This window comes from Motacilla alba, chromosome Z (assembly GCF_015832195.1).
Source record: "Motacilla alba alba isolate MOTALB_02 chromosome Z, Motacilla_alba_V1.0_pri, whole genome shotgun sequence".
Taxonomy (NCBI): domain Eukaryota; kingdom Metazoa; phylum Chordata; class Aves; order Passeriformes; family Motacillidae; genus Motacilla; species Motacilla alba.
This window is the reverse complement of record NC_052046.1, coordinates 17,722,780-17,737,746: the sequence shown is the minus strand read 5'-3', so window position 1 is coordinate 17,737,746 and position 14,967 is coordinate 17,722,780. Positions and strand designations below refer to the sequence as shown.

Genomic DNA, 14,967 nt, shown 5'->3' with positions numbered 1-14,967 from the left:
CAGTACCCTCAATTTTATATTCGATTTCCTATGAAAGGTTATTGAGCATCTTCATGTTTTCTATCACTTCTGAAATATAACAGCACTGCTTTATAATTTCAGTGACCCTCACTTGAGACTTAACCTAAATTCTCATATGTATACTTACATCCTGCTGAATGATTATGATATCTTCACCATTTTCAACCTGTAGTTGGGGAATTACTGGCAAGGCATCTTGGGATGCTGACATTGCCATAGCAATAGCTAAAGCTTCCTCCTCTTCAGCTTCCATCTTCTCCTTGCATTTTTGATTATGATTTACATCATCTTTGTAAGTATCATCATTTTCTGCCCGCTCAGGAGAAAGAACTGCAACTTCAGATTTGAATGTAACTGTGCCATCACTCGTTGGCATGGAGGCCTCAAGCAGGTCCTCAATACTGGAATTGAGCTCTGCATTAACATCCAGCCGGCACTTCTCATCTACTGGTGTGAACACTGTCTCTTCACTTGGTATAACTGCACTGCTATTGCCATCACACTGTGAAATATCATTCAGGTCAAGTGTCATACTGCTTTTTAAGGTTTCTCCTTGCTTGTTCACATCACTCGGGGTGGGTCGTGATGGCTTTGGCCTATGTAGGTGACTGGATGGCAGTGGCCTGACTTGGGTAAAAACCGGAGAGAGTTTCTCAGATTCTTTATTTTCAGAACAGTTTCGCTGAAACTGGAGAGAAAGTTTCCGCTGTGTTTGAGGAGAAGGTGAGGGGATTTTGCAGGGAACAAATCCCTGAGGTCTGAGTTTAGAGACATCTGTTACAGTGCCAGCTGGTACAGATGGGTTTGATGGAGACAGAAGCATTGGGAATAGTGACTGGGAATGACTGGATGAGGGAGAAGAGTTCACACACTGACTATGGGGTTTTCCTTTTGTTTGAATGGCTGGTTTTGGTTGCTCAGTGGTTACTGATGAAACAGGAAGTCCCATAGCAAGGCCAGCTAGCATCTCAGAAATGTCATCTGGACTGGCACTCAGTTTTCTGTCACTTAAACCTTTCCCACTTTTCCCTGATAACTGGACAGTATTATTAGGAGTATTATTTTCTGTAGTTTCTGGAGAGTTATCTGGCACAGGTAGGTGTAAAAAGTCTTCATGTTGGCATTCCCCAGAGTGCATTTCTTCCATGCCCAGCTGAATGGCTTCTGCAATTTCCATTTCATCTGCTATTGCCATCAGACGTCGACGCATCCTTGCATAATGAGTTGAGCTTGTCACACTCAACATATCTAACAGCTTTACAAAAATATGGGGCACTCTTGCTACCATTCTTGCTGCACTCAAAAATATTCTCCGTGACAGTTTGCCAACCATCGAGTGAGAATTGTCCATTGACTGCAAGGCGAAAGTTAAGAGGGAGAGAAGCTTCTTATACCTAAAAAAAGAAAAGCGTACATCTAGTTTTGGACTCTAGTTAACTAGTATCAAAAAAAGCAGTTTCAAGATAATGTATTTAATTGTCAGTTCTGAAGTAGGAAGATTTATTGCAGTGGTGCTTCAAAAATGCTTCACAGGTCAGAAGTTTCTTAAAAGACAGCTACTTACTCTGTAAAGCAAGCACACTTTGCATATAAATATATGTTGTTTACAGGAATTAGAACAACTACTACTTTTATGAAATCACCACCAACAAATTCAACTACAAAGAGTAACATTTGCATAGAGTACAAGAAAGTACCTGTCAACTACGGTATCAGCCTGCAAGACATCTCCACAGACAATGTGGGGATAAAATTCACTAGGAAATTCCAACAGAAGTCTGTCTATTAGACAAAGTCGCCCCAGCAGTGCTTGCCAATTGCTAGATTCAATTTCATTTCCAAGAATACAGTTTAAGACATAATCAACACCTCCAATACCGATGGATCCTATAAAAAAGTTAATAAAATGAAGATTAGGTATTATGTTCAGAGTCTACACAAAGATCAGAACTGTATCATACAGAATTACTCATTATTTGCCCAAATTATCCCCCTTTCAAACCGTTGACAGGAACACTGTTCTCTTTGCTATGCTTGTACTTGATAAATTCCAGTACTATCTGCTTGTATAATTTAATTGTATATGAAGTTATTACCAGATTTAAGTATTTCTCTTCCAACTGCCAGCTCGCCTGCTTGACCTTTACACATCTCCAGTAGTGTTGAGACTGAAAGTTGACTTGTTCGACTGTAAGAAAGTAAAACCAAAAAAAGAACTCCTTTAGCAAGTGCTTTCAAGGAAAAAACATCCTATTCATTATACTTAAAAAATCATCACCTAGGAGTTATGTGTAAAATGATTTCACACCACCTTATTCCAGTAAATTGCTATAACCCACTCTTTGTAAGTTTACCTGTGGTTGTGACATTTTTACAAAGATACTTCTAGAAATGTAATGTCTATCACTAATATACAAACAAACCCCCAAATTGCCTTGTTCTCTTGCAAAATGCAGCCAAATGCATAAAAACAGTTCTATTTCACTTACTACTTTAACTATAAACATTGTCTTGCTAGACTGTTGCTGAGGGATCTCTAGCTGCAGAAAAAAGTGCTGCTTAGAAACTAAATCTTGAGAGACAAAACTCAAGCTGGTGGAGTTCTGCATCTAGTTTACAGTACAGGAGAAGAAATGGTTGGCCTGGAAGAACAAACAGCATAGCCTAGGACAGGAAGACTTAAGTGAAGGGCAGTTCACCCTAAATAGCTATCTCCTACCATTACACTCTGAACTACAAATCAAAACTGTTATGTTACTGCTACTACTTCATGGCAAAGATGTGTTACAACTTCTGCTGAAGTAGGAAGAATACTGAGGAGTACTTGCTTATAGCTCTAAGGAGAGTCACGAGAAATAGGCCAAAGCAATACTAATGGAGATGGAATGGATGGGTTCATGACTGCAACTTACATCTTCCTTTACTTTAAGGGGCAGGGGAAAAAGCCCTCACGAAAACAAACTATACAATCACTTGGCTTCAAAGCTTACATATTTCAAGCCAGAAGTTTGCCAGCTGCAATTAGGTTAGCAAAACAATTATATAATCTTACAACCCATACATTTTATTTTAACACCAACTGGTTACAAATGAATAGCAACAAATGAAGCTTTAAGATATTTCAGTAATGAAGTTCATGAGACATCATACCTGTTAGCATCTGCACATTTAACTAATATCGTCTCTACAACTGGCTTCAGAAGTCGCTGTAGTTTAGTCCTCTCTGCCAAAGTATGACAGGGAGTGTACACTAGCATGGCTCTTAAAGTTTTCTAAGAGAAAGGAAAAAAACAATACATATGAAATCCAAGTAGCTACACAATTTTTTTAAAGAGATGTAAATAAGCATTAAAAAGTTGTAAATTCAGTTTTACATAAATTGTGTTCAAAATGTCAGTGAAATGTTCAAAGGATAAATAGCTTACTACATATTCACTGCTATTACTAGTCAACTCCTCTTTGAGACTGAAAAGACATATGAATACTGTCAATACTTAGCACTGTGGCAAGTGCCAGTGAAATCATGTGAAATCAAGTGCCAGTGAAATCACTTATGATGAGTATCTTGATCACCCCACTTTCAAAGCACAGTTAAAAGTCACCAGTGGTGCTCAACAGTACTAGGATTCCTGATTTCACCAATCTTCTCCCATTTCCTCCTCCTTCCAAAATGAAGTAAAATTAGTAGAATACAACAAGTAAACAACTACTTACTAAAGCAGCAACATACACTTTGTAGACAGGGTCAGCACAGACCATGGACAGCACACTGCAGCAGGATTCTACCACCACATCTCCTGAGATACTGGTCTGAGATGACCCACTAGCTGCTCCCAGAGCTCCAGCAGCTGTGTTGTTTCCATTGCTGCTTCCAGAGTTTCCAGTGCTTTCACCGTTAGCCAGTAATAGAGCACCACTAACATCATGGGAAAGACGTCTAAGTGCCATCTCTCGTATATTCCAGTTTCGAGAAAACAAGCAGCCAACTAGCTCCATCCCAAATACCTGCCAAGGAAGAAAGCAACATTACAGGAGTCAAAATTAATAATGCTGCAACTTAAGTACTTGACAAGAGCAATCAAAAAGAGAAAATATATTTCTAGTTAAAAATTATCAAGGCTGACAGCAAAAATATGTCCAAAGGTACAGTGTCTTAAAAAGATTTTGTGATAGAAATAAAACATCACCAATTATATGCTACTTGGTTCTGTAAAAACTCTGTTAAGAGAATTTTAACTATTAAGTATAAAGTTGGTTTCAAGACATTAACAGTCCTGAAATCAAGGTCTGGCTATACCAGACAAAAATAATGGCAGAAATAAAGGTAATACAAGTTATCTCATTTTTAAGTGTGACCCCATGTTCAGCTGAACCCACCTTTACATTCTAAAAGCTATTAGGTCTTTCACAGAAGAGAATTACCTGAATCCATGGCTCAGCTGAATCTTTATATGTAGAAGGGATCTGCTGGACTCCATAATGTGTAAGGTTAAAATTGCTATCTTGAGTTCTTCTCTGTGATCCAGCTGTAGACTGCTGCTGAGATTGTTGCTGAACCATACGGAGAACAGAAGAATCCACAGGGCTTGGCAATTCATGACTACAGATCAAGAACAACACAGATTAACAAATTAAACATCTGAGGTAAATAATGCAGTATATTCAGAAATATCAATTAAAGATTCAGAAACAGTTTATTGTACACTAACTGAATCCTCACCTATAGAAATCATGAGATCTCCATTTAGATCTACAGAGTGGACAGATGAGTGGCTCTCTGTTTCTTCTGCATTCTTCTGCCCCTGGAATACAGCAACAGGATCATATGCACTGAAGTTTTACAGTGTACAGAAACAGAAGATAGAATAACTACTTCTAAGTTTTACTGAAGAACATTAGTTTCATAATGAATACTTTTCAACTGAGCCACTTTCAACAGCCTGAGCATTAAAATATGGATGCTTAAACATTTTTTTTCTGCATGAAGAAATGCTTCACTTTAGTACTACAATTAATATTTTAATTTATGAACTGAAATTCAGGTCCTTTTGTACCTCAAATATACAAAAATTTTATTTGTTAATGCAATCTGCAAATATTTACATATTGCATTTGATGTATTATAGAAACATATTTCATAATTCATTATATAACCCTAGCTAGCTTTACATGACTTTTATGCATTCTAATGACAACTCACAGGGAGCTGAAAGTCCGTTCCTAACCTTGTTCTAATTAGACACAGTGTTTTCACTCAGGTAAGCAGGCTTAAACCTCTAGACTTGCAGGTAACTTTTCAGAGCATCGAATTACAAAATCAATTTGTGAATAACAGATAAAAATAAGGTGTATCAGTAGTATTTGAATGATACCAAATTTTCAGAGTTACCAGTCATCATTTACAAGCAGATTTTTGGTTTTTTTATTGAACATAAAACAAACAATTCAAAACCATACTAAGATATAATACTTTTGCAGATTTAGAGTTACCAGAACTTGACAAAACAAATATAACATACATATTGACATGCAGTGGTGGTGTAATTTGTTTCTGCAGCCATCTTCACACACAGTTAGACTCTCTTCATCCAGCATGCCTAACAAACAAATGGGGCACATCTGTTCTTCTTCATCCTTCATACTATAAAAAGAGACATTTGTGATTGTAGAAGAGGCATATCAGAATTCAGAACAGGCTTTAACAGTGAAAAAATATTAACTACCAGTTTGGAACAGTCACTTCTAGATAACTATAGGCTATCCATGAAATCATTCTCCTAAACCTTGGTCTGAATAAGTAAGCAACCAGATTTTTAGAAGCACTGAGTACAGACAACACTTTGTTAAAATGAAAGGGAAAGTCACAAAACACATGACATCTTTTCAAACTAGGTCAGATACCAATTAGAGATTGAAAGGCCCAGCTTTGGGCACTTAACATTTTTTCCCTAAGGCTTCTTTAAACAAACCAACCTTCACTTTTTAATTTATCATTTCAGGTTTGAAAAACTAAGCAATTCTTATATTTTGAAAACTACCCACGTTCTTTTTAGTCACATTCCTTTCAAAGTATGGAGTCACAAGGCAGTAATTAGCCCTTTACAAGAAACTGTAAATACTCTTCAATGAACATAAACTCAAAACTAAAAAATAAACTCAAAAAATAAACAACTACTCAAGAATCTTCTGCAACTTACAGAAACTGATGGAATAGATTCACATAAACACTAACATACATGTCACACTCATATATTTTAAAAAACTCCTATTTTCCCTATTTTGCTGTTTCTATCTGCTTTAATTTTTAAATGGATAACCAGAGATTTACCCAAAAAATTATTCTAAACTTAAACAACATGCAATGAAAAGCACAGATTTTTAATCTACTGCAATACTGTTTACATGTGCAAAACTCTAATTACTCATTGCAAAAAATTTAAATTATAGTTGGTGTGCATCTAAAACTTCGCACGCATCCTGCATTTGTTCACCAACAATATATTTTTAAAATAAATTAACTTGTTCATGGATTATTTCTATACACATTTATTCCTTTCTGTTTCTCTTGCAAATGCTTGAAAAGCTATTTATTCCTTGAAAAGCTGCACAAAAGTAAGCTTACAATGAAAAATAATTCTCCACATGTGTGTGTATATATATATATTAATTAGAAACTTATTTTTGACAAATTAGCAGTAAGCAAAATATAATTGCAAGTCACAGGAGCTATCAGAACTGAGTAAACTTCTATCTCAAATGAATCTGATACTCAGTGTTCTTCAATACCCATACCATACAAATTTAGACTTGGACAGAACAGTGGCTTCTCTCATTGAATTACTACTGCAGGGTGAATCAGTACCACCAGGTGTACTGGCAAACAACTGAAAATCTTTCATCCTTTAAGAAGTGATAACTAATGCAGCAATCCTGTGGGGGAAAAAAATTCCTATACAAAGCATCAACATAGAAGGAACTGGCTTGCCAGATAAGTAGTTCCAGAGTAATTATGAATTTAACAACTTTGTTTATGCAACTTATTTACAGAGACAGTTTGGAAAAACAAGTAAAAGATGAAATGAGATTAGGGTCACAGTGTGTATATCAAAATTGTAAACCTGTCAGAATACATTCATCTTACTATATGCTCATTATCACAAGGTAACATATCAAGGTACTCCTTAAGTTAGATTCCAGTTCACACAAAACAAAGCCTCAATTAAGCTTGCTGTCTTTGGTCTGACCTCTCTAAATGAAGTACAGCTGACCCACTAAATAATGCAAGCACAAATTATTTGTTTAAAAAACTTAATCAGTATCTTTTCAAAACCATGGAAAAGTATGTACAAAAGAACTGAAGTAGGGGTAGTCAGGGGAAAAAAATATGAGAGAATAACACATCACTGGAAATTCATAGACAAGGCATCAATTCACAGACAAGGCATAACTAATATGTTAATAGCGCTCTTAAAATAATTTAATTAACCATTTTTATTTAAGTAGTTTTAAAAACATATGCTTGCTTCTGTTTTTATATTTATGTATGTGTTTATATAGAGTGCATTTACCTAACACAAGCTTTTCTCCAAAGCAGGACAGGAGACGAAAAAAATCACATTTATTCTTTTGTTAACATTTGCACTAGTGCTGTATTAAAAAAAAAATGCAAACAATAGGCTTCCAAAGTTGATGTATGCTTCATTCTGCACTCACGATTTCAAAAGTTTGTTTCACAAAATTTATATAGGGTAAAAAAATTATTTTCACAACTCTACTTAACATTTCCCAAACAGAAGTTACAAAACAAATATGCCCACTTGGTACCACAGTGATTAATGTATGCTTGACTTGATTGCTTGCAAATGCAGAGACTTAACGTGGCTTGAAATGAAAGCAGCTTTGAACAAAAAGAATGTAGGTGATTCTGAAACTACAGAATAAAGCTTATAATTCCTTTAAAAAATACTAACCTGTTTTCTGAACTAGATGTAGAAGTACTAGATGATGACAATGTATGAGAATTGGACATGCGTGAGACAAACTTCTGGATGGTGTTACGAGATGGAGCTTTGATCCTCGAGCTACGCCTACTGTGATATTTCTGGAACAAACTCTCAACCTAACATCAGAAAAAGATAGCAACAGTCTTATTTATGCTATGAATATCTCGTAATTAAAAGTCATATTACCAAAGTGTAAACTACTGCTAACAGGAAAAATCTATTCACCTTCACAATAATGCATTAGCAGTCGCAGCAGCAATTTCAGAAGTCTTACTACTAAAAAGATCACAAGAAACATTTTACACCAAAAACTTATCTGCTTATTGAAAATAAATAACAGCCTAAAGAATACACACAATTACTTCAAAAATACCCACATTTTATCTTCCTTTTAGCAAATCAGTGAGACAGATCTATAAATCTTAATAGAAAATCCCATGAGTTGAATTACTCATCAAACTACAGCTCTCTACTATTTATGCAGTTATGTCTTGTATTTGCAGGTAATTTTTTCCACTTACAGAACTCCTGAGACTGAATTAAAGATATAATTATAAACACATATTCTTGTTGCTTTGAAATCTAACAGTTTTCAGCATGTTTCAGATAGTGTCCTAAAGACATTACGAAGTGTATTCTAGATCATCATTACATCAATCAGAAATTGATTACCTCAAAGTTCTTCAGTGTCTTTCTCCAGAGCATTGGGTCTGAGGGTTCAAGCTGAAAGACCCTCAGCATAACAAACAGCAGATGAATACAAAATGTCCCACGGCCACAGCTACAAGTCTGCAAAGAAAAGTATATCCTAAGGTTCTACTGACTTGATAATTTTTCCACATTTAAGTTTATCACAGAACATACCCACCCCTCAACAGAAAAAAGTATTTCATATATAGGCATAAATGTTATTTTGCATAGCCTTGCAAAAATAGAGAATTCCTAAAATAGTATTAAGAAATGCATACATGAATGCATAAAATTACTACACCAATTTTCAATTCATTTTCTCCCTGCCCCTTTTTTTATCAACTGAAGCCATTTTTATGCTTCCTACTGGAAGTATGATGTCACAAGATGACATCAATCAAACTTAAATTACATGCTTCTGTTCACCCAACCTGGATGTGTCCCAATACTGCATCACATTAGTACCAAGAAAGCCTATGAAAAGGATCTCATTATTGGTATGAATGAAATTATCACACTATTAAGGGAATTATGTGTTTGTCATCTATACACATTCCATGAATAGAGGAATTAACTGACCAAATTTTAGCCAAGAATATGTAAGACATATAATTCAGAGCCAGTTCAAGGAATTAGTCTTTTTTTCTTTTAAAAAAGAGAAACTGTAGACAAATGTAATTTACAAATTACAAACTGATTTTGGTATTACATGAGTACAGACTACAACTTTTAAACATTACTTTATACAACAGTGATTATCAATTGAACTAATCTGGCTTTGGACAGTTTTTGGGGTTAACTTTGAATTGATAAAAGCTATAGACAAGACAAAAATGTTCCCTACCTGAGGCCCAATAAATACTCTGTATTTATTATCAGGGCTGTCTCCACCAATTAAGAAAGAGTTGGGTCCTATCTGCTGCAGCAAGTACAGCCTGGCTCGCATCACTTTGTTGACACGGCGATTTGTCTCCTCAGGGCTGTATGGAGAGAAGCCATCTGGAGATGGGGCTCGTCGAGGTGGTGTTACCCGTCCGCTCTGAAACTACAGAAGTGCCTCCGTATGAGCATTCAAAGGACAGAAAAATGTTTAAATAGTATGGTTTATTTATTTATTTATAGGATAAGAGTCCCCAAAACCTGGAACTACTACAATCTCTTGGACTATATGATTTAAAAGGATTACTTTTCTCCCATGCCCAGTAACAAAGGCCAGAAGAAAACCGAAATTCTGCAGCTGAAACTTGTCTGACACTGAGACACAAAAGGAGTCTTTCAAATTGCTTCTTATTTTCATGTTGTCATAGATTGCCTTACCATATTACTACTGAATTATCAATTGTAATTCAATCTGAAGATAATCAGGGACTTATTACTTATTATAAAGGAGATTGTTCTATATAGCTGTAACACTAATATATTTCATGAATGAAAAAATGCTATGACTACAGTTTAAAAAAGGGAATATAAGTTTAACAAAGATCAAAAGTTGAAAAAATTTCCAAAGGAAAAAAAAAAGATACAGCTTGCTCCCTTTTTTTCACCATGTAAGCAACTTTTAGATGAGGATGCTTTGGGGTTTTTTTAATACTGTTTTCCCCATAATCAAAAAGTCAATGGCCCAAACATTTTAGGAAGATTGTCTTCATTTAAATTCTTCACATTTCTAACATTAGGAGATGTACTAATGGTTCCATCCCATTTCAGATCTTCTGCTTTTATTTGTATGCATTGAATTTCATGTTAGGATGAAAGTAATAATGAATTCACTGTCCATCATATAAATAAAATACAAACTGATTTTTTAATGTTTTTAATGTGAAAAGTTAATATAAAACAAAAACGTCAACCAAGTAAAAATGGTTGGTTTTTTTTTAACCTTTCAATTTCTCTTGTCAAGAGGAAAGGATCAGTCCTGCTGCCCTGTAACTTCTGATACTTGTCTCTAGTTCAGAAGAATGTATGTATTTTAACTGATACTGGAAAAACTTGTTTAGAACAATGGGAAAATAAAACCAATTCAATCTTATTTATCCTCTAATTGCAATGTGAATTGCACTGTGAATTTAACTGTTGATAAGCCTTTTTACAACACACTAGAGCATTAGATATTATTACTCAAAATATACTCTTGATCTTCTTTAATTAAGCCAGTTACTCTTTCTCAAAACATTCTATTCTAGATGTTCTCTAGAATGCAGTGATAGTAACTGTAGACTTCTAACAAAGTACAAAGACATAAGTCTTCCCTAATCTGTACAGAGAAGGTAAGTTCTGAAATAGAGGATCACTACAGCATACCAGCAAGACTTTTCTACAGAAATTTTCATCTCATCCACAGTTCCATCCTTAATAGAATATACCTGCCCAGAGAACTGACAGGCAGGAGAAACTGAGTACAGTTATTAAAAAAAAAAAAGACAAGAAAAAATACCCCACCAACAAACAAACAAAAAAAACCAAACCAAATGAAAAAAAAGACCAAAAAAAAACCAAACAAAAAACCAAAAAACCAACAAAAAAACTACCAGCACTTCTCCATGCTAATCAAGCTAAGGAAACATACATGTATTCATGATTGAGGTACCTATATTTCTTCATTTATTTCCTAGCAATAACAAATGAAAGCAGGACTGAAGGAAAAAGAAAACACACATGAGAAATACCATATGAGATATATGTGTCACTCAAGTGATATCCTGTAATAACCTCTTTATATCAGCATCTTGCTCTACACAGAGGGAGGACCAACTGCCCCTACAAGCAAAAGATTGTAGAATATAGCCAAACTGAAAATTACATCACAGCTTGCAACTTACAGGCACTGGAGATACCCTTTTTCTTCTAACACCTGGTGACTCAGATTTAACTGTCCTAGCAGATGATGAAGAGGAACTGCTAGGGGAAGGACTACGTCTTCCTTTTTGCGCAGGTGAAGAAGCAGTGTTCTGTCCTTCAGCCTGAGGATCCAGACAGAGTTTGTTCATTTCTGATCCATCTAATTTTCCAGGGATAGGTTTCACCACCTTGCAGGAATTAAACCACATGTTAAAATTATTAATTGGTAATTTCACATTAAAGCAAATTAATAATTCTTTTGTTGTAATTAAACTGTTATATGAATATCCAACTACTTCTTAGGCCATACTACTAACATTTGAGAGGAATTAGCTTAATGATCTATATGCAACACAAAAGCAAGAACCTTTCTTCCTGTTTGTGCAGCTTATGTCAGTTGTGGCAGCAACTGATTTGATTCTCTGAGTACTCCTGTAACTATCACTCATGATAAGTCAAAAAACAGCTGTTTCCCCATCTGGATAGTAGGAGACAAAATAATTTTCTTCTCTACAGGCATTGTGATTATTAAGAGCTATAATACTGGATCCATGCATTCCACATGGTACCAGCCGAAAAATATTAGGGCTACTATTTCTTTAACACAACGCTGTTGCAAAACAAAGACTTCAAGCATGGAGGTAATCCAGCAAAATTAGGTGTCCTGCTCTTTGTAAAAACCACACCCAGGTTTTTGTCTGCCTTACAAGCAAAGCAGCTACACCAGATGTGGTATCCGAGCTAACCACTATGCATGGTGCTGCACAATGTGGATAGAGGGGGTGCTCAAGCAAAGGGAGTACATACATAATAGTGCATCAACACTAAATTTTGACATTGAGAAGCAGAATATTTCAAGACAACTTTCAGCTTTCTGCCAGTCAGACCCACATAATGCATAAGAAGAGTAACGTCCCTGGGAATCAAATTAAAAAGTCACATTGGGAAGATTCAGTTTTAGTTCTTAATTTCTCAATGTCTCAGAGGCTTGACTCAACACTGGAAGGAAGTTCCAAGGAACAACTCAGATAAACAGAGCAGATCTTTCCTAGAAAATTCCAGAGGTCTCTTTAAGAGGAAAACTTAAAGGGGCTCTCTCTCCTCAGGGCAGTAAGAGATATCTAGACTCAGTGCCCAGTTACGAAAGTGAACAGGATAAAAGTGAAATATAAAGAGCAGTGAAAACTCTTTTCCCCTCCTATCAATTAATGCAGTAGTATTAGAGCAGAAATGCTTCCCCTTGCCTGGACGATCAAAATGCAAATTCCTGTACCTATGGAGAAACTACTTGTGCTTGAAAACATCAGAAGTGTCCAATCATAGTAACTGAGAATCTGGAGCAAATGTTGTAGTAACACACCCACAAGCCTCAAGGGAAGTGGGCTGAGCAAGGAAATAATTTCAAGCTATTCAGTAACCCAAAAGCATTTAAATTTTTAAAGTTAAAATTGTGTTATTTGACCATTTGAGGTAATGGGGTTTGGTGCACTTTTAAGTATTTTCAACATTATTTCTCACAACAGAAACAACAGAACCTTATTATTTCTCTTCCAGAAAAGCTGTCCCCAAACACTTGCCTATTGCATCAAATGATCTTAACTTTACATTAGTGGTACATGGGAGTCATATCAACCAATTGCAACTATGTTCATAGGTAAGTAATGGCCATTAATTAACCAGCATTATACTGAATAGAATCGGAACTACTCTTAAAGTATTTCGGGTTTGATCTACCTACGTTTCTTAAAAGCACTTCCAAGCCATTTAAGCCAAAGCAGTATCCAAAAGTCTAACAGAACACTGTCATCAAAACTTCATCAGAGCTGAGAGCTGGCTGAAGGAGCGGCCGAGTTTGGGTTTGCTCCTGGCTTTAGCGGCGCTCGCTCGGTCGCTGGCGCTGGAGGGCAGCAGTGCCGCAGCCGTGCGGGAGGCTCACGGAGCAGCACCGCGATCACGCCTTGGCTTAAAAACAGCAGCAACCGCCGGACACTGCACTCAGCCAGCCACACTGTCCTGCTAAATACCGCGTAGGAAACGGACAGGAGCACCATAACTAAGAGTAGAGAAATTGTTAAGAAAAAGAGGTTTCTAATAGAAAGAAATTTAAGTGATTTTTATTTGCAGTAGCTGTTAGAGATACTGTCCTTCCATCAGCGCCACTTACCACAGGGCCTCTTCTGCTTCTTCTTTCCAGCCATTCATGCTTCCAGGCTGGCATACATGTTGCCTTGAGTTTCTCCCTGATCATGCGCTCTTCTGGGCGGTCATCCATCTTCTGCAACCCCCTAAGGGTTTCTTTATTCTCCATGTCACGACTACAGCAAAGAAAAAAAAGTCATAAACACAATTAATTTCAGTTGAAGTATAATGTCACAGTACTCTTAAACTTTGTGCCACCCTATTCGCCCTCTCCTTACAATGCAGCTGCTAAAACATTATTTCCACCAGACTACAGGAAGCCTTTTAAGAGTTACAACTAATTTCTTATTCTGCCATTTGAAGCAGAAAACCTGTTTGGAGGGATATTTCTTTAAAATGTGTGCACTGCTTGTAGCATTGAACACCCAGTAAAAATGAAGATCTTGGCAAATACAAAACCACTACAAAAATTACGCTATATGTAATGTTATGCCATTCATCAAAAGTTTCACAAATGTTACAGTTATGCCATTCATCAAAAGTTTCACAAATGTTACAATGGTTCATGCATTCCGTTCTCCATTTTAAAATAATTTACAAAATTAATATAAATTAAAAGCAAAAATTTCCCATAATCATAGGATGCACAAGCATGGAACTATGTACCTAGTGCCTCTTCATATATTAACTCTGCTCAAAACCAGAGAACTCATAAACTAATACACAGTAAGTATCAGAGAATAATAAAATAGCCTGAGTTGGCAGAACTCTTAAAGATCATCTAGTTTTGATGCTCTCACTGTGGGCAGGGACACCTCCCACTAGACTAGGCTGCCCCATCCAACCTGGCCTAAACTGTAATTAAACTAGACACAGAAGTCACAAAATTAAGGCTAGTGGCCTTGTGAGTTCTTTCCACGTGACTAAAGACTCAAGAGCTCTTAAAATCAGCTACATTAAGAGCAAAAATTCACAGCAAGTTCATATCTGTAAAATGAAAATTCAATCTATCTGGGCTTGTACTTTTTCATCTACAGCAAAGTAGTTCTTTGTGATTGCTGGCAACAACAAAAAGGCAAGAAATACTGTCAGACACTGAAAAACAAATATGAACAGTCTGGAAGATTTCCTGATTCTGCTGAGCTATCTGCTAAATCACCAAGAAAACCACATTCTTAAGCAGCAGTGCATGATCCCCACCCATCTTCTTGAAGCCAGTGCTCTTTCAAAATAAGCAAGCTTGATTAAGCCAACTGTCAGAATGAGATTTTGTTCC

At 36.2% G+C, this 14,967-nt stretch overlaps 1 protein-coding gene across 2 annotated transcripts in view; it reads right to left on the bottom strand.

Moving 5' to 3' along the window:
• MAP3K1 (mitogen-activated protein kinase kinase kinase 1) overlaps positions 1-14,967 on the bottom strand; it is a 57,673-nt gene that overhangs the window by 8,579 nt on the left and 34,127 nt on the right. For both annotated transcript variants that reach the window (XM_038123520.1, XM_038123521.1), the window contains 13 exons: positions 13,717-13,867; positions 11,534-11,740; positions 9,559-9,759; positions 8,697-8,813; positions 7,992-8,140; positions 5,541-5,662; positions 4,742-4,823; positions 4,444-4,621; positions 3,736-4,026; positions 3,172-3,293; positions 2,118-2,209; positions 1,719-1,908; positions 149-1,415 (listed from right to left, as the gene is read on the bottom strand). In XM_038123520.1, coding sequence (XP_037979448.1) covers positions 149-1,415; positions 1,719-1,908; positions 2,118-2,209; positions 3,172-3,293; positions 3,736-4,026; positions 4,444-4,621; positions 4,742-4,823; positions 5,541-5,662; positions 7,992-8,140; positions 8,697-8,813; positions 9,559-9,759; positions 11,534-11,740; positions 13,717-13,867 — 3,169 coding nt within the window. The remainder of the gene's footprint in view (positions 1-148; positions 1,416-1,718; positions 1,909-2,117; positions 2,210-3,171; positions 3,294-3,735; positions 4,027-4,443; positions 4,622-4,741; positions 4,824-5,540; positions 5,663-7,991; positions 8,141-8,696; positions 8,814-9,558; positions 9,760-11,533; positions 11,741-13,716; positions 13,868-14,967) is intronic.